The sequence below is a fragment of the Harpegnathos saltator genome, unplaced genomic scaffold (genome assembly GCF_003227715.2).
Source record: "Harpegnathos saltator strain DR-91 unplaced genomic scaffold, Hsal_v8.6 scaffold71, whole genome shotgun sequence".
Lineage (NCBI taxonomy): Eukaryota > Metazoa > Arthropoda > Insecta > Hymenoptera > Formicidae > Harpegnathos > Harpegnathos saltator.
The window spans coordinates 97,994-118,087 of NW_020230549.1; the positions used below are offsets into that span (position 1 = coordinate 97,994).

Genomic DNA, 20,094 nt, shown 5'->3' on the forward strand with positions numbered 1-20,094 from the left:
ATACTGTTCAATATTTTGTCGTTAGAAAACGCATGTAAACTTTTTTCATTTGCTTTGTGCTTATGTTATTATAAGTTTTCGTTTTATCACCAAGTATGTTCATATATGCGAATTTTATGAACAATTAGATTATCTGTATTTAAGAGAAAATACTTAATGAACATAAATACAAGTTAACAAAATGTTCTTTCTTTTCATTAATAGCATGCTGGTACTTATCGTAAATTTTCATCACATCACAACGATATTTCGTTAGCAAATTTCGTGCTATCCTAATACTATACATTGTAACACATAGGAATTAGGGATTCTTTGTACGTAGAATGATATGATAGCCTTAATACAGGAAGTTATATCGTTCTAGAGTTTCTCATAAGAAACCCATGCTGCACTCTAAAATGATGTAACTTTATGCGTTTGGGCTATTATGCTGATCTGCGTAAAATGTATTTGTACAGATAGTGTACTGACATTTCGTTACATCTACGTTCAGTGTATTTGTGTCTCTTTTTCAATTAATTTCATTATATATAACATTGCTGCAACTCGAATGTGTCGTAGCAAATTTCCAAGTGAAAAGTCATTAGCGACGAACCGAGTTCATTGTTGACCGCCCGATATACAGCTTATGTTTACTTCCAATATATGTAACATGCATTAAAAGTGCATTATTTTCAAACCTCGAGAATGCAAAATTCTAACGAGCGAACCTGGAGTGGTGCGCGGCACTACATTCTAGGACATTGTACCAGTATAATATTGCTGCAAATTTAAAATGTGAACATAGTATGTTATCGTCTGAGGCGACATATTTCTCCATATTCTACATTACTCCCGAAACTGCAACGTTCGGAAGTAACATAGTATTTTAGTTCTTTATTTCTTAAAAAAGAAAAGGAAATTTGTAAAGGAAGATTTGTATAATGTATAAATAGTTATGTACGAAAAGATTTATTTCTGAAATATTGGTGACTGTATTAATTTCTTTCTTTTCTTTCTTTGTTAAACTAACTTTTCATTCGCACAACGCGTGTTCATATAAAGTAACAGATTGACAAGAAATTATTATGCGTAGTGTTATATCCAAGATTTGTAATACAAAATACAGATAATACAAACTACAGAGAATATATATCTCTCAAACGATGCGTAAGCGTTGCGACGCCAAGTACACAAAGTCGACTGCTAACAGATGACAGTATGAAATATTCGGTGCATTCGTGCTTACTTAATTTCTCATTTACTTTAAACAAAGTAAAAAATATCACCAATTTTTTCAAGACGCCTAACAAATTTTATACCAGCTTATTCTTAAATACCCATATAGCACAAAAGTTGCAGCAATATTGCTGCAACGTTGCTGTAACATTACAATATTGCAGCAATGTTGCTGCAACTTTTGTGCTGTATGGGTATTTAATAATTCATGACAAACGGATATTATATCTTAAAGCATTAATGTCTTTAAATTTATATATTATTTCAAAATATTTTATTCAAAGTGTATTAAAACATTTTTCATTAAGTTTACATAAAACTTCATCTTAAATTATGTTGTTAAAAAGCAAAATTCAATGTTCTTGCCACAGTTCTAAAATAGAATCGTACTTCATAAGAAGTCAAAGATCTTCAAAATGTCTTCCAGCTGTTTGCGTTATATGTCTCTCTATTGAGAGAGAGAAAGAGAGAGAGAGAGAGAGAGAGAGAGAGATAATTATTTTAATTTAATTTTATATATAATAGAGTTCTCAGTTAAGCATAGAAATGGAATAATTAAAAGATCTATGATTTGAATATAAATTGTTAGCTATATGTAATAATCCAAACAAATTTTCATATTCTACAATTATAATCCTTTGTGTTTTTTTTTTGTTCAATAAAATTGTAAAAGGCGTATAATCGGCTGAATTTGAACATAAAATTATGTTTCTAACGTCATAAAGAGCTTTGATTTATTTAATATTTACATTAAAATTCTATATTAATGTTAATTTTGAGAGAAAAAGAGATACACTCAGGTATCTAGGAAATAACAAAATATTAATATTATTTATGTAACTGAATAAGTGAGCATGCATGCAAAAGGTATTATATACAGAGTGATTCTGGAAAGATGGAAAATGAAGAAAAAAAACCATCGATAAATATTTAGCTAAATTTTAATTATAAAATTCTATACAATTATAATATTGTATGAATAACTATCTGTATTATTTATTATTCTATCTTTTCTAGGAATCACCCTGTATATTGTAATACTATATATACAGGCATTATAAAACTTCAGATCTATAATAGGTAAGTATCGGTAACTTGCAATTATATATATACTGTTATAATATAATTGCACAAAAAGTCGATAAGGGAAACATATGTATGTAAGTGGATATATATATATACACATATACATACATACATGAAGTCTAAGAATTTTGTTGAACCACCCCATCGGCGATTATTAAAATTTATCAGATGTTTCAAAGATCATGAGATTTTTAAAAATAATTCAAAGATGATCATTAGCAAAATAATACATTAAAATGACAGATTTAATTATTTCTGTACATCTTTATGTCTTCAGTAAATAATAAGTAAGAAACAAAATAACTGATATATAAAACGAAAAAATAATTGTTATAAAGCTACTTCTTTATTCCGGCAACAGCCGAAAAATCGAATTCGCCATTTATTTTAATTAATTGCGATAGTGATATAATGGTTATAGATTTGCGTCGCGACTAATCAAGATAATGTACCTGGTCAAGAGAATAAGAAAGGGAGAGATGCTTTTCAGTGTATTCAATATAAAACACGTTTCGGTATACCCACAGGCTGAAAATACGTAATAAAGCCAAAATCGAGCTTATATCGGAGTTACACACATGTATACACGTATAATATATACGTATATGTTATATGCATGTATGTATATGAACATATACATTATATAACAAATAAGCTAACGCATGTATAATATAAGCGAGCTAGCCGCAAATTTATACTACAAAATACCTTAGAAGTCTTAAGTTTTTATTTTTATAACTAACATAACGAAAATTAATGCACATATGCACCTATATGCCCTACGTATTTTTTTGAACTCTAGCCCACATTTCTATTTAGTGCCACCTTTAGCGCTAAATATAAAATATTAATGTGGACTTTACCGTTCGCTGTGCAATGTAGATTATTAAACCGAAATACCTATACAGAAATTGCACAGAGAATAGCAAAAGTGGTCGTGTAGAAAATATCGAGACCAGATACATTATCCGCCCTAGCATCATCATACACGGCAACTGATTAAATTATCTCAGAGTATTATGAGACTTTTGAATAGTATATCTTCATTATACATTTAGCATTGCAACATTACTATAAAAAGGAAACTGTAATACTTATATTAACACAAAAATAAATATGTGGGTTATTCATATAAACGTGATTTTTGTAAAATTTTTTTGAAATTTTTCTCACCCATGTATATATATATATATATAATTTTTGTTAAAAATTTGTAAGATAATTTACATATAAACCATATATATGCGCACATTTTTACAAATCTTTAACATCGTAAAAAAAATATAAAAGCATAAAAGAATTATTCTTGACATGGGAAGAAAAAATTGTCCCCATACATATATATATATACACTTATTATATATATATATATATATATATATATATATGTACAAGTTTTTTATTACAATAATATATTCTTTATTACAGCAGTTCCTTATTCTTTTGCTTCAACTTGTTATTAGGTATTAGTTTATGAAATATTGATGCAATCACATTTAAATATAAGATTATCATAAATAATATAAGAACATCATGAACAATATCCATAAGTATAAATTTTGATAAATTAACTAGTTGTTGCGTTAGTATTTTCTATAACATTTCAAAGAGTGTTAGTGAAACTAAAAAAAAATCAACCTCAATTATTAGATCACTTATTTATGTTTCTTATTACAATATGAAAAATATTAAAAATAGAAATTAAAATATGTAAAAAGTATGCTCCTTAATAAAACTCATAAATACTTTCATATTTCAAAGATAACATAATACAATATTATTCTTATTACGTCACGTAGCGACGTTATACTATAAACGTAACATGCATTATTATAAATTACTCTTGAAATATGTCAATTACGTATCAAATATTTCAAAAAAACGACCCAGTGGTAACATATAAAGTGCTTTCATTGATATGAACCAGTTCTTACTATGCATAAAATACATTTCCAAGGAAGTAATTATCATAAAAGAAAAGAGGGTGTAACACAGATTCAACAGTTGTAGCAGATATGTCAAGCGTTTAGATTAAGTTTAACATAATCAGATAAGTTTAAATTAATATAGCTTATTATTTATATCAATTAATAATAGATCCAATGGTTTGAGAAGAAACAGTTATGAAAATTGGAAAGTTTAATGTTTTCAAAACATCGCAATGACTGACCGATATATAAGACGATTCTCTGCGCATGTGCAACGGCGCAGTATGGAATGCAATAACGTACAAATTAATTATAGACGCGAGTTTTGGCGGGATCCGGCGCAGGCAAACAGAATGGGTTTCAACAAGAAACATTCAAATATGTTGCTAATAACATAGATATTTCGTAAATAACTAATATATTACTCGTATATTATATATTTACTACTCATGCACATGCTATAAATCAATATAATTAGATAAATGTTGTACATATATTGTACATAAAACGTAAATATCGGAAAACTTGATATTCCTGCTTTATGTTAGTTCACCCATCTCTTCTTATGGAGAGATATTTCGCTTTTCTACTGATTCGAATTCGATCGATATGGGCTAAGATATCATTGACCCCGGCAGACGGGTTCCTTTCTCCTCAGCCGCCCTCGTTTCACCCCTTTCACCACGCTCGCCTTTCATCGGATGCGCGCGTGCTCCACATCCATTCATACGCGAAATATACTATCACCGTTACTACGCGATTCTACTATCCATTCCGCTAACGTGCCACTTTCACGGTATTATCCACGACAATTTACTATGAATTGCAATGAGCTACGTTACCACATTATTACGGGTACGATATGAGATATTGTATTACAATTTGTCTATATATACATGAAACAATGGCCAGAATATAATATAAATAGTGCTTTATGCAGTAACGCACTACGAATCACCTATTATTTAAATAAATAGAAGCGTGTGTGTATGTATGTGTGTATATAAATAAACAATGAATTATTGTACATTCTTACATTTTTGTCACGTATAAATCTATTTGGCATACTTGTAGCATCTATTTAGCATAACATGTAGCAGTTTTGTATGCTATCAGTATATGTTTCTTATTAAAAAAATATCACGTAAATATATCACGTAAAAATATCACATAAAGCATAATTCCAAATTGATAAAATCGAATCGTAACTTTATTTCTCTCCTTTTTAATATTGCTCAATTGATTGCATATTTTTCTAAGATTTAAAAAAAATCTTACAAGTCTCATTCCAAAGGGGGGCTTTCCTTTCACAGCCGGCCCTGACAAGAGTACTCTGGATAACACAGCTATGCATGGGTATATATATGTGTGTATGTGTGTGTGTGTGTCGCGTGTGAACGTAGTCGCACGTTATTCATTCGCTTGGCAGCTTGCCGTTCCAAGATGGAGAGAAAACAACGTCGTGACTGCTCTCGTGCAAGGTGGTTGTAAATACAGATCGAATAGCATCGATGATCCTACTGGTTTTGACGTGAACTCGAAGTTGGAACGCGCAATGGCGAAATCCGTGCTGAGTTCGGACACGTTACCAAAGGCAGGTCGCGTTAACGAGGGTAGGATATCGCTTCTTTTTCTTTTCATCATAAGGACGCCTTCTGTCATAAGGTCTGTTCGTTTTATGAATAACACACACGCATGTAGCAGTTTGGTATGTTATATTTACGATATATATCTATCGATATATATTATTAAAAAAATATAAAAACATAATTTCAAATTGATGAAGTCGAATCCTAACAAGTTTGTTTGAAGTTACACTAATTTGTTACTACATTTACTACAAGCAATATTCTTCAGGAATTTGAAATGCTGATACATATTTTTGATAAGATATACGAAACATCTTTACTTTATTGTTTTACTTTTACTTCGTCGCAATAAAGCACAAGTGTATCTTTGCTTTGTTTTAAGTATAAAACGAGTGTAACCAGATATGAACAGACCTGTTACGACAGTGCATGATTAGTCATTGCATTGGCATTCCTAATACTAATTACCGTACTTGTCGCGATGTTGTTATAGTGTGTCGTGAATGGTTGGTGCACGAGGATGGAGCGTTGGCCTATCGACTTCAAGACGAAGAAAGTATGAAAAAATCGCACACATATGTTATATTTCTTGTGTATGTACAGAGAATGCTAGAATCCAGGAGCGTCTCAAGATGTTCGATCGCCCATGACAGCGCAAGCATAATAACGTGATAACAAATTTATCAAATTTAAAAATTTGGCAGTTGAAAAATGAAAAATAAGTTATAAATAACTTATGAGCCATAAATAATCGCAGATATATATTAAACTAAATTTTATTATACAAAATGTATTTTTATATATATAGTATGGTAATAGATACATATAAAGAAAATGTTAGAAAAAATCTGGTAACAACTTTATACATACAATATATATTATTGATATTTGCACAATTAATGTTAATCTATGATTTTTTATTACAATTCACAGTTAAGGAACATTATACTGGTAACAAAGTACGTAATGCACAGGTGAGAGAAGATTTGCCACGAGCTAAAGTAGAGCAAGAATTGGAAGCTTTGAGATATCAAAACTATGTTCAACAACAGTTAGTAACATTATTTTTATTCTGCTTAATATATAGAAGGCAATAGAATATTTTAAAATATATTTTTTTTCTTTCCACTAAAGAGAAGAGAGAGACGCACTTGTCGCCAGACAAATCGCACTTTCCTTAGAACGAGAAGAAAGACAGAAAGAGCGCGAGCTGCAAGAGTTGATGAGATTACAACTAAGGCTTGGGGATGAAGCTATGCAACAAGAGATCGAAAAGCGTGTGCAGGAAGAAAAAGATGAGGTGTGTTGTGAAATATATTTGTTATATTAGCAGTGTGTAAATGATTAAGAGAAAATGGATTAACAAAAGCAGTTATTATTTTTTATATCTATAGCACAAATAACTATGTGTTCAAGTAGGAAATTCATATACATATTGAAAATAGATTTCATTTTATACAATAGGAACTGGCGAGGAAGCTGCAACAAGAAGAGGAGGAAGATAATCATGACGGCCCAGTGGATGATCAATTAATGCTAGATCAAAAACTAGCAATGGAAGCGCAGGATGCCGAGCTGGCGCGAATGCTGCAAGAGAAAGAGCGTGCCAAGGCACGTAAAGCACGAGAGAGAGCAAGGCAAAAAAAGTTAGAACGCGAACGTCAACAGCAACAGTTAGACGAGCAGAATCTAACAGAACGACCACAGAGACCGGATAGGTTGGACTTAAGGACTCCGCCGGTCAAAAGTCGTGTTCGTCAGCATAACTCAAATTACCCTCAATACTCGGACCCAGAGGAAATCCAAACGTTAGATGATCCTCCGGTCGACGGTGTGAGAGAAGTGGCTAATGTCGCGACTATCATCGATCCCACTTATAACGCACATCGGAACACCTCAAGTAGCTCGAGCAGTACAATAAGTCCAACTTACGCCTTGCCGACACCACCTCAGGAGCTGATGCCTGATGACGTACCCTGTTACATGCCAATCCAAGGCCAGCGACGGAATCAGACTCAATCCTTGTCTAACGGCCATGAGGAGAAGCATAAACGACGCGTTAAAGACGGCTGTAAGCATCAGTAAAAAATACCACAAGTTCAAATCAGTATTTTCTACAAGAGATATTTTATTTTTCTTTAATTGCCATCGAATGCTACAGTATTCAGTTTCTAAGATGTGTCGAAGGAATTTCAACAGACACATATTAACCGACACTAGTAATGCATTTAAGGTTTTTCAATTCTTTTTTTCTGTTTTACGTTAATAGCGTGTATATTCTGCCATATCGTTACATGGTGATGTAATTCGCATTGTGCGAGGCATAATGTGCCTTTCTTAAAGGGCATGGAAATCAATGACGGCCTTGATATAAATTAACGAATTATTCAAGCAATTAAGAAAAATGATGTTACAATTGTTGATTGATCCGAGCGGATTGATTGTACCGTCCTCGATCTTACATTTGCATTTCTCGCGTCCACTTATTGTGGAATATCTCAAGACATTAGCGATAAGAAATGCTTTATTACAATAATACTTGTCAGTATTAGGATTTTGGACATTTTTAGCAAAGAGTAAAAAAAACGACAAAGATATCATAGACAATCAGAGAATTTGTAAGAGATTTATCGTTTAAAGTTTGATGCACTTAGACTCGGTGGCGAGTAGATAGCGACGATGTACAAATGTTAAATGACTGAAAGAGTTTATTACGGCAACTCTCACAATTCGTAGATGAATCGAACATACAGAGTGTAACTGAAATGCAAACGAGCAAGTTGTGATAAAAGAATGATGAATTCGGTATAAATTCTCATCAATTTTTCTCGCGATGGTGTGAGTACAATGACATTTAATAGAGTCTATCGTGCAATCGGAATCACATATAACTTGCTCTTATAGTTTATAATCATATATTTCTGCTACACACTGTGTTATATACTGGGGTTTTCTTTCTCTCTTTAGGTAAACAGCGGCATTAATTTGATACGTAATAATTACGAATATTTCACACCCCTTCTATAGTTAGTAAGGTAGAACGTAAAGAATGACAACACTGCCAAAGATAACACTTTAATGCTGGCCTTTAAACAGATAGACGAAAGTGTTAATAAAGATGGCACGTACACACGTGCATTAAGCGTACGTAACGATATGTACCAACGAGTGTGTGTGTGTGTGTATGTGTGTGTGTGTGTGTGTGTGTGTGTGTGTGTGTGTGTGTGTGTGTATGTGTGTGAGAGAGAGCTAAGTATTGCAATCTGTCCCGAACATGATGCGAACAAGGCTTCAAAATGTTAGCCATGTTGCTGATTGTAATATTTCAAAGACATATGTTAAAATACCACAGAAATGCCACGAAAGGTACAGTTGTCATATATCCCTCGAAAAAATACTTTTTATCTTATTTATATTTCCAAAAAAAGAGTATATTTACGAAACATTATTATAATTCATTTCTAATTAATTATCGATTATTGTAAGGAGCGTATATATGTGGACGTATTATAGATACAATTTATTATCTACTAATTCATATAAGATTTATATATCAGGAGAGACAAAAAATTGTACTGACCAATATTCCACTAGAATACAAGTTTATTTGCAATGATATATTATTTGTGGTGACTGGAGCCTTTTCTTTTTTTTTTCGATGCTACCATGTGTATTATCTTTTCTTTACATTTATTGTATCGATACAACTATACATGAGTACACATTAATAAATTATTTACAAAGTTATGATACACACTGCCTTTTAGAGAAGAAAAAATACTAGAAGTATTATATGCAAAGTATAGCAGAAAACTTTCTGTACTACGAAATCATATTCTAAAAATATTAACGTTAAAAAAATTGTAGACTTGAGCAAACTTGCAGACTTGAGAGCAAACTTTTGTCAAAAAAGATATATGTATACATAAACGGAATGAATATTATTATAGTTGTGTGCAAGAGAGTGTATGTGTTTGTGTGTATGCGTCAGACGATCGATATAATACATTTTTAATGATAATCTATCATTATACGGTATATTTTGGCATGATAAATTTAACTGTAACTGTTACTTCTGTACAATAATCCGTTTATGTGTCGACATAAGAGTTAAGCACTATATATTCAAAATTGAATGAAACAGAATCGTACAGCTAATACGTACGATGTAACTCTTGCGAATCAATCATTACAAGTTTATAGATTATGAAAACAATCTCCGAAACTACATATATATCGCTTTCAAAAAGAAAAGAACAAATATTTCTAATCAATATCGTGCTAGCATATATCCTAAGTACCGCTGTATTACACAGTTGATCAATTATAATCAACGTAATATATACCTTAATTAGAAGAAAAAATTGTTCTATCTAATACACCAGGAATTCTATTGAAAGAAATATCGTTAGAAAGGAAAAATAGCAAAGCAGGACGGTCAATGTGTTCAAAAGTCATCTCTTTATGCATCCGATCAACTGCAAATCAACATTTCTTTGTAGGATCTTGTTTCCTGTATGGTCCCCAACCTAACGTATCAAATCTTTTGCTTTACAATATAACCGACATTCCATCGACTCAAAATAAAAATCCAGAATTTATCTCTTTAAAATCTAATTCAATAATTCTCCGATCTAACGTATCTTCTCGATTCATTCATTATTGTTCATCATATAAGCATAATCGCTTTATACTATATCTTTATGCAAAACAACGATGTTGGAGACGATGGATAGTTCTGTATACGTAGTCAATCGATATGTATACATATCAATTGATAATTGATTCTTATTTACCCCTCCGAGTTTCCGTAATCGTTGTCTTCCAAACAAACATCCAAACAAAAAATTCAAAATACTACACCTACAAATTGATCTTCCAGCGTTTTTAATAGGTAATTGCGGGAAAAGCTCAATTTACTCACATAGCAATTGACCATAGCTCTTGGCTTCTCCACAATTGCGATTTTATCATCACAACATGAACCAATGAGGTTTATAGTCAATTACAACGTACTCGAATGGGTGTGTGTCATTCTGATTATACAAAAAGGTTTTGCACAAAAGGATCACATATCACAAAAAGAAATATTGAAGCCAAAGAAGAACATATGGATTAAGAATGTAGAGACGTCGAGAGATTTACAACATCCGAAGATAAGCACGATAAAAATTAACCGAATCGCCCAGAAAGTTTTTCGTTCATTCTTTTGCATTTTTAGTTCTATTTTGTACAACGAATTTTGTCCGAATTCACGATTTGTAAGTGTTGACAAGTATATGAGTGCAACCGCCAGATTCAACAATATCGTCAGGTTTCTGGATAACAGGGTGTTCTTCTCCCTCCTGATAAGGACTCGGTATAAATGAGTTTATTTTTCTGTAAACAAAATTAACATAAAATGAAGTGATTCATCCTCGTAGGGTAGTTCGAGTTGACATAAAAGAACAGCAAAGTAAACAGAAAAAGCAGAAACAAAGCAAAAGAGAACATCGAATCAATTAGTGAATAATAACCTACGATGCTGATTCGGTAAAACATTCTTGGATCTGGTTTGGGGTGGTGAGAATACATAATTCGGAACTTCTCCAATGTCTGCAAATGAAAAACAATTATTAAATCGCTCGTTCTTGAGACATGATAAGTGAATGGCGCTGCGTCTCACAACGGAGAGAACTATTATTTATAATTATAATTGTTATAAACTCTAATTTATTTTGACTACACTGGTTTGATTGACTGTATTGATTCATCTATTTGTCATTTAGAGAATATTCATTGTGCAACGTAAAACCATTTACTCGACATATGTGCCTCTAAGTCACCTTTCTCATCCAACGGTACGTCGTCCACTTTTTCTGGCTGCGAGAAAGAAAATAGATTGCTGCTTTCTTCATTCGTACTTGTCCGTCGCGTTCTACCTTCATTCCGCTGCGCCGCTTGATTCTTCTTCGTGTCCTCGATCGTTGTGGTCGACGACGCTCTTCTTCTGCGCGCAGGAGCAACATTCTGCGCGACTTTATTGTCCGCCTCTTCTCGAAGTGCCGTTCTATCTTCGCTCTCCGCAACAGGCTCCTCTGCTATCGGTTGCTCCATGATACTTTTCATGTTAATTCTCTTGAACCTTACCTTCATCTCTTTGGACAATACGTCCGCACTCGCCGCTCTCCTCTCCCTGGTGTTAACACGTGCCGCTTCCTTTCGAGTTGCGGATCTCGTCTCTTTGGACAACGATTGACTTAGAACCTCTTCCAATTCCTCCGGTACAGACTGTATTGACGCGCTACGTCTGCGTGTAGTCCCGGCTAAACTGTCGACAATCTCCTTCTTCCCGACAGAACTCCTGAGTCTCCTCGAGCTTTCCGGAGGCTCTAAGGGAGGCTCAGTATCTTCCGGGATAATCTCTTTAATTATACTACTGGACCTACGTTTCCTCCCGGTCTGCACCGTGACTTCCATAGGCACTGAACTACCACGTCGAGCTCGACTCGCTTTAACCATCTCCGGTTGTTCCTCCAGGTCCATCGTGGGCGATCTACTCGTTATTGTCGTTGTCTTCATCGAGTACCTCTTCGCGCGCACAGGTCTCTTCCTCGTGTCCTCTTCATCGTCACTCGCTAGTTTAGACAATGACGATAGGCTTTCTGATTTGGCGCGAGTCCTCGATGTGTCCGTCTGTGATTCTTTTTTCATGGAAGACGTGAGCCTTGCGCTCCTCCGTACTGGCATTTCATTCTTGACACTTTCAGAGTCGCTGTCTTTCAAATCGGACGGGGGATTCTCTTTCGCTATGGACGTAGATCTACTGCGGCCTCTCTTAACCGGTATCGAGGTATCCACGGGACCTGTCGATTCCGATGAAATCGCTGACTTGTGATCGTCGCTTATCGCCGTCGAACTTATCAGCACCTCTTTCACGAGGGAGCTCGCTCTTCGTGAACGTGGTTTCATCGGCAAAGAAATATCTTTCACTGAGCTCGATCTCTTTAATCGCGATGGCTGTTTGGAATCAGTTTCTTGCAATCTGCCAGATGAGAGATCTGTTAACGAGTCTAATGCGGTTGAATTTACACGTCGCAATCGCGGAAGTTCGTCTGCACTTAAGGAATCTGCCGGCGAATCATTCGCCATTGAACTCGCTCTTCGTGATCGCTGCGACGGCTTCGCAACGTTTGCATCTCGCAACGGAAAATCCGTCGTACAGGTCGAATCTTTCACCATGGAACTTGCTCTTCGCGAACGTGTGACTCTTTCAGTCTCCACTTGTTCTTCCGATATTTGCAATGATGAAGTATTCGCCGCTGTATCTTTCGCCAAGGAACTCGCTCTTCGTGATCGCTGCGACGGTTTCGTAGTGTTTGCATCTCGTGACAGAGAATCCGTCGTACAGACCAAATCTTTCGCCAATGAACTTCCTCTTCGCGAACGCGTGACTCTTCCGGTGCTCGCCTCTTCCTCCGGCATCTGCAATGAAGTATTCGCTACTGTATTTTTCGCCAAGGAACTCGCCCTATGTGATCTGGTCACTCGTACGGATTGATCATCCTGGAACTCAATCTGACTCTTCTTACGCTTTGAGAAACTCGAAGTTGACTCCGACAGCTTCTCTCGAAGCTCAACATCCAGCGGAGTTGTAGTTTCACTCGCACCTATCCTCGAGACGCTATCTCTTCTATCTGATTTTCCATTATTTCCGTCGAACTCGCTTTCCTTCTCCTCTTCAATGGCACTTTGCTTTGCAGTATATTGTCTCAGTAAAACCGACAGTTTGCTGTTTTTCGCCTTCGATTCTTCGGTCTCTTGAACGTTGCTGTCGGACTCATCATCTGTGATGTTCGACATGTCATATAATATGTTCTCCGAACTAACGGTCGTAGTGGAGTATAATTTCTTCTCATTGACGTCATCAGACTCACCATACAGTACCATTACGTCTTTATTGACTGTCGACTCGTCATCGGTGAAGTCGATGTCGCCCGTCACTCGTGCGGATTCTCTTAAACCGTTGGACTTCTTGTTGAGATTGTATTCTTCTGAATTCCAGAGATCTGGTAAGCGGGAACCGGGTACTTCGCTTTCCAACTGCACCTGTGCATCCTCTAGAGTTGTAGATAAACTCTTGAACACCTCGTTGTCGTCGTCGTCGTCATCATCGTTGAAGTCGTACTGTAGCCGAAGGAGCTCTTCGCTAGACTGATCTGAGATACTTAGACTCGGTTCCGCGACCTTTTTGTGCTTAAAAAGTGCAGGCTCCTCTTCGTCGGCATTTAGAATCTCTCTTCTCGCAAGATTTCCGTTGTTGTATTTGCTTTCACTTTGCTCGCCTTGTACGTTCTTCTCTAAACTGTTTTGCTGCTCCGGGAAGTCGCTTCTATCACGAGCAGGTTGTTCGATATTTGACAATCTTTCAGGTTCACTTGGCACATCAAGTTCTTCTTCCACCTTGGACGCATTTCTTACAGACGATTTCGACTTCGCATCCTCCTTTTCTTCCATCTGCTTATCTTCCTCTCCTTTGTCTTCCTTTTCCTCTTCTTTGACTACTCGCTCGTCGTTGAAACGTTTTTGAGAAACTATTTTTTTCGTCAATGGAGTAGATGAAATAAATTTACTTGTATGACCCTTCTCTACGGGAAGGTGAAACTGCGGAGTAGCGTCTTCCAACCTTTTGAACGAGTAGTCGCTGTCATCAATGTTGCTGTTGGAGGTAAGCATCGTAGTCGAGTAGCCGGAGACAACCGACAGTAACGAACTGCGTCTTCTGGATGTGTTCGTAATGGACGCAGGTGCTTTGTCGGCCCTACCGACAGCTAACGAGGTCGACGCGGACATGCTTATGGACAACGTGTCGCTAGCTGGTCTCTCCACATTACCCGAGAGAGATTCTTGTAACATTTCTACGGACGATTGTAAGGCACTTCTCCTGAGGCTAGGTCGTGGGCGCGGCAAGCAGTAACTCCTGCTGTAATTGCTGGAATTGCCACTGAGAACTGCGCTTTCGCTGTACGACTTGTCGTTCGCATTCGGACTGAGGAACACGTCGTTGCCTCCGCTCAACGCGCTATTCTTGCTGCCGTTTTCCTCCTCATCCTCTTCCTCTTCTATTTTCTTCTCTCTCTCTTCTTGCTCCTGCTCTTCTTGTTCCCGCTCCTGCTCCTGCTCCTGTTCCGCCTTCTCCTCCTCTTCCTCCTCCTCCTCCTCCTCCTCGTCCTCCTCCTCCTCGTCCTCCTCCTCCTCCTCCTCCTCCTCCTCTTCCTCTTCCTCCTTGTTCTCATCATCATACGCTAAGGATTTCTTCGGCTGATTGATCTTGAATCGTATTTGCCTGCTAACTTTCTTCGATTGGTCGTCGACCGACCTGTCCGTAATCTCCTGCTTTTGGAGCGAAGTCGCGGCACTAGGCGATACTGAACTTCTGATGAGATGCTTTATCTTCAGAATCGATTGTGGTGTCTCTGAGGTGATGTCCTTGTTCGTAGACGCGTTGAACTTGCGTTTCACCAGAGGCGTCGCAAAGCTCAATCCCGATTCTTTGGCTCCTCTGTTTGATCTATTCGACGAGACGCTTCCGTCAGATAATTTTCGACGTTTCACGCTGTCCACGCTGTCGTTATTCATATCTTCGTTGTCTTCATAGATCTGATCCACCGTACGTTTATACCCGCCACGACGAGTCTTACGCATCGGGAACAACACGCAGTTCACGTTGGCGCCATGATTGTTGAGCTTCAACGACAGGCAAGGTGCGCTGACGAACGGAATCTGACACTTGTCCCCTCGCAAATAGGTCTCTCGCGCCTTTGCGATCACTGTCTCGTGTATACTACGCAGCCGATCGTGACTCTTGCAGTGCGACATTGGTCTGGGATAGCGAGCTTCCAGGTCTACATCCAAGTTGATCGCAGCCGCATTCGCGGAGAAGCGCTTCGTGATGTCGGGCAAGGTCGTGTTGTATGCACCGAGCATACTCAACGTCGACGTGAGATGTGCGTCTTCGACAAAGCTTGACTGATGGCTTGACATGATGGATGTCGGATGGTTACCGCCATTACTGATCGCTTCCGTATACCGGCATCGCTGCAAGTAATACAACAGTCGCACGTCTTCCGTCTTATTTTCCTCCAGAAACTTCACAAACACCTCTTCTTCCTCAGAGTCCAGCGCCAAGTGCAGAATCTCATCGAGTTTGCCGTAGGTCTTGCAAGCGCGGAAGAAACAGGTCAGCAGTTGTTCATAGTGGCAGGGTGGCCGGCGATGGAAGGCTGACTGCACCAGACCGTGCTCCACCGACAAGCTCACGGCGACACCTTGCTCCTCCATAGATGATAGAGGAGGTTTCCTCACGCGAAGGTACACGAGAGCCAGCTTGTGCTGATTGTTGCGCACCAGTGTACGCAGTATGAACCGATGATGCCAGTCTTTGACGTCTGAATCAGATACTAGCTGGCCGGTCATCATATCGAGGAATCCTTGATAGTCCTCATGATCGAGCAACCAGAACGCCTGAGTCAGCTTGATGAGACTGGGACTCATTTTGAATGCAGATGGATACTTGATCAGTTGGTCCACGCCAGGGTACAATCGCTGCAACAACATCGCCAGGTCCATCAACAGATATATCGTGATTTGGTGCTTACAGCTGATCTCGTATGGTTCCATATGGTGACAGTCTGTCAAATAACTTCGTAGCAAAGATTGCAATGACGACGGTGGATAACAGCCGCCTAAGGCACCCACGCCGCCTTCTCTCTCCCATTGTCCCTTTAACACGGAGCACTCCCGTGTTATCAACTCGTCAATAAATAACACTCCTCCTTCATCCTGATCGTTGCTGCTTTCTTTATTCGTTCGAGCAATTTGCGCTCGTTTCTCCTTGTAAGACGTTGAGAGCTTCTCATACGGATAAGGCACTTTTAGCGCTAAGGAGATAGGTAAGATATTCTCCTCCTCCAAGTCCTGTGTCTCGGGCAATAGCCCCACGTCATAGAACCAGAGCAGCACCTGGAAATATGTAGACACGCGTTTCAACGTCCTCCGTTGATTCGTCAGGTCCGCCGTTCCGAGTGGTAACTTCGCCACCACGTTGGACAGACATTCTAATTGCTGGGAGCAAAATCGTAAGGTCTTCACGTCAGCCTCGCCGATACCACTGCCAGACTGATCGAACAACGGGACGCAAAGCCGATCAGCGAGCATTTTTATCGTAGAAGCTCTTTGAACACCCCACTTGAGGAAAGTGGGGTACAGGTACGAAGCACTACCATCCACCCATTGTAAAGCGCACTTTACCAGGAAGGTGGACCATCGTTGCTCAAGGCATAGCGACAGTAACATCTCTCGCTGCGCATTATAGTCGCTCGCGAGTGAAAATTCCGAATTGTACGGCACCAAGCCGATTGATAGACACCGATGAAACGTCTCGGACGGTTGTAGTAGTATGACTGGGCCCGCAGTAGCCATCTCACGCAGCAAGTCCGCCTGAATGCCACGAGTCATCCAGAATGTCAATTTCGTCGGATACAGCTCTATCCACTCAAGCGACAAAGAATTGGGATAGAATAGCTCTTCGGGCGAGCTCGGCCCGTTGCTAGGAAACTCTTGCAAGCTCAGCGGAACGTATGCGAAGCTTATGACACGATCATACTTTTGTTGCAAGAAATGTGCTCTAGCGCGGTAAGTCGCCAAAATGCTCTTTGGATTCTGACATTCGTCGATAGTGCGAGGCATCTGTTCTTTGTACCATTGATTCAAGTCAAACAATAATGTCCTCTTGCTGGTGGAGATAAGCAATAAATTATCCTCGCCTTTTTTGACACTTGTATCGGTCTGTTCCGGATTGGTCTCTCTCTCAATGGTGCACAAACCGATGACCTTGTCGTTCTCGTTCAATTCGAGTTCAAATTTTAAACTGGGGTCGGCTTCTAAGTTGAAGTACAGATTTATTCCACGATCGCAGTATTTCCTTTCAAATAGCATGGCATACATTCGCAGCACAGGCGGCACTCTCGACGACGACTCGTCCTGAAACACTGCCCATAAGTAATAAAACGGTCTAGGATCATCTGTAGGCTCCAGTAAGGCTAAATGTGTGACCGCCATGTTTTCATCGATGGGCGTACTGATCCATCCCACAGAACCATCGTTTTGCCAAATAATTATTCTACCCAGACAGCCGGAGATCAAACAACCGATTTTCGTGGAACTGATAATCGTCGTAGTTAAATTCTCGCCAAACAAAGGTGACGATTCGAATTCTTCTCTGTTAAAGCCAATATATCTTTCAATACCTGAAAATTCGATTTTAAAGTAGCAATGTAATAAATTTATATTAAATAAATAACACATATAATTACATTTTACGATACATACGGCTATTTAGCAAATTGTAAGCAGCATGACTCTCCTGATTGAATCGATGTCTGGTAGTGCCTTGTTTCGCTGACAGGTCTATTTCTGCTGGTGATATTTCATCCATAACAACAGATAAATTATGTATGCCCCAGGTAGATCTTCTAAGATCAATCATGATGTGTTGGAGATCATGTAAAACTACACAAGCTATTCCATCCATCTCATTTAATATATTGTCTGGTCTCTTCTCATTGAATTCTTCCCATTCTGCACCACCTGATATAACACACACCTTTTCTATTCCACATGGCATCTATATGAGAAACAAATATAAAATTATTCTTTTATTGATGATCTATCTTTGATCTTTTTGCATAATTTAATAATCAAATATATATCATTGAACATATTTAAATACTAAATGCATGATTTTTAACAAATATTTAGATCATTCAATAAATATTTAATTAAATATTGTAATAATTAAACTACTTAAATACTTCAATATACTTACACGAATTGCTCTTAAGACACGAGATATAGTACAGTCAAATACACATAGTAATCCTGAAGAATCTTTTGGTTTGCTTGCATTATTATCTGTTCCAATCAGTAGCAATGGCAAGTCTCCAGATCGTGTAGGAAATTGGGAAACAGATGTTACAGTTCCACGAAATGTCCAACTACTAATGCTTTCACCTGTTTTTGCATTGAAAACTACAAAATGACAATCATAACTTAACCATGCATATGTTACTTCATGCAAAAATCCTCCATAGCAATCATTAATGTCATGTTCTTGAGAAATTATAGATTGGTTCTGCTCTTCTATTTCTAAATTTCTCAATTTGCTTGAAACAGAGAGTGGAAGTTCCACGATCCTGCGAACCTGTATAAGAAAAAAATTATGAAAATTTTAGAGAAAAGAGATCCATAGAACCAAATTTACTAAAGAAAATACCACATTTTCTTAGATTACATTTGCTACAGAAAAATACTAATTTAGTATTAGAAGCTATAGCAATTACTTGACCACTAACAATAAAGATAATTGAATTTTTTTTAAAAACAGTATATTATATATATACCTCGCAATTGACTTCCTCGATATCCTTCATATCTTATGCAAGCTACCGAAATATTTTATGTGCTAAAGGTTGCATTTAAAAACCGTTCTCGCGGCTCAAAATGAGGTTATGTTGGCGCCAAATCTCAAGATTTTCCTACATAATCGCCTGACAGGTACATCGAAGTTGAAATTGCACGTATGACAGAAGATAATTTATTACAAGAATACAATGACGCGATGTAATTTGGAATCGTATTACGAAATCAGTATTGTCTCTCATTCATCTTGTTACGCGTGCTAGCATTTTAAAACCGCTACTGTACAACTGCGAAGTACGTTAAACACTGTTCCCAACTGTATCGCTTTACGATATACGAGACATCATATCTACGATTATATAAGTTTATTCGTCAATTATACAATAATCAGCGTGAATATGACATATTATACACGTTAACAAATATATTAAAATATTGACAAAATCAAAATATTTCTCGTCTAATGTTATGAGTAGTTCGCATAATGGAAGATTTATGGAGGATTCACACTGTGGTCTACAATAAGTGTTGTAAGCTATAAGCCGTAAGAACTAACCAATTATAGCCGATTATTTTTGTAATAATCGACTGTGATTCGCCAATTCTTACAGCTTACAACTTACGACACGTATTGTAGACCAGGCCTATGTCCGGTGTCCGACGTACGACATCCGACATCTATAGGCTCGTCTACATTAGCTGTAAGAGTAAGGCTGTAAGGTTGCAAGGCACGAAATGAAATATTTTCATTCGCTGACAGCTTACGTTACAGCCTTACAGCCTTATGGCTCCTGCACACAGGACGCGGAAACGCT

The 20,094-nt window shown here is 37.5% G+C and overlaps 2 protein-coding genes across 2 annotated transcripts; one reads left to right on the forward strand and one right to left on the reverse strand.

The window, feature by feature from the left end:
- The first annotated feature begins 5,553 nt into the window (after positions 1 to 5,553).
- LOC105187991 (coiled-coil domain-containing protein 50) lies at positions 5,554 to 9,186 on the forward strand. Its single transcript, XM_011149184.3, has 5 exons — positions 5,554 to 5,845; positions 6,315 to 6,377; positions 6,755 to 6,872; positions 6,956 to 7,121; positions 7,286 to 9,186. The coding sequence occupies exons 1-5, from the start codon at positions 5,581 to 5,583 to the stop codon at positions 7,904 to 7,906; spliced, it is 1,233 nt and encodes a 410-aa protein (XP_011147486.2). The 5' UTR covers positions 5,554 to 5,580; the 3' UTR covers positions 7,907 to 9,186.
- A 220-nt stretch (positions 9,187 to 9,406) lies between these two features.
- Positions 9,407 to 19,813, reverse strand: Elys (AT hook containing transcription factor 1 homolog). Its single transcript, XM_025305782.1, has 7 exons — positions 19,261 to 19,813; positions 18,687 to 19,061; positions 18,191 to 18,485; positions 15,044 to 18,108; positions 11,647 to 14,995; positions 11,338 to 11,416; positions 9,407 to 11,200 (listed from the first exon to the last, which is right to left on the reverse strand). Exons 1-7 carry the CDS (start codon positions 19,288 to 19,290, stop codon positions 11,074 to 11,076), a joined length of 7,320 nt encoding a protein of 2,439 aa, XP_025161567.1. The 5' UTR covers positions 19,291 to 19,813; the 3' UTR covers positions 9,407 to 11,073.
- Positions 19,814 to 20,094: the final 281 nt, after the last annotated feature.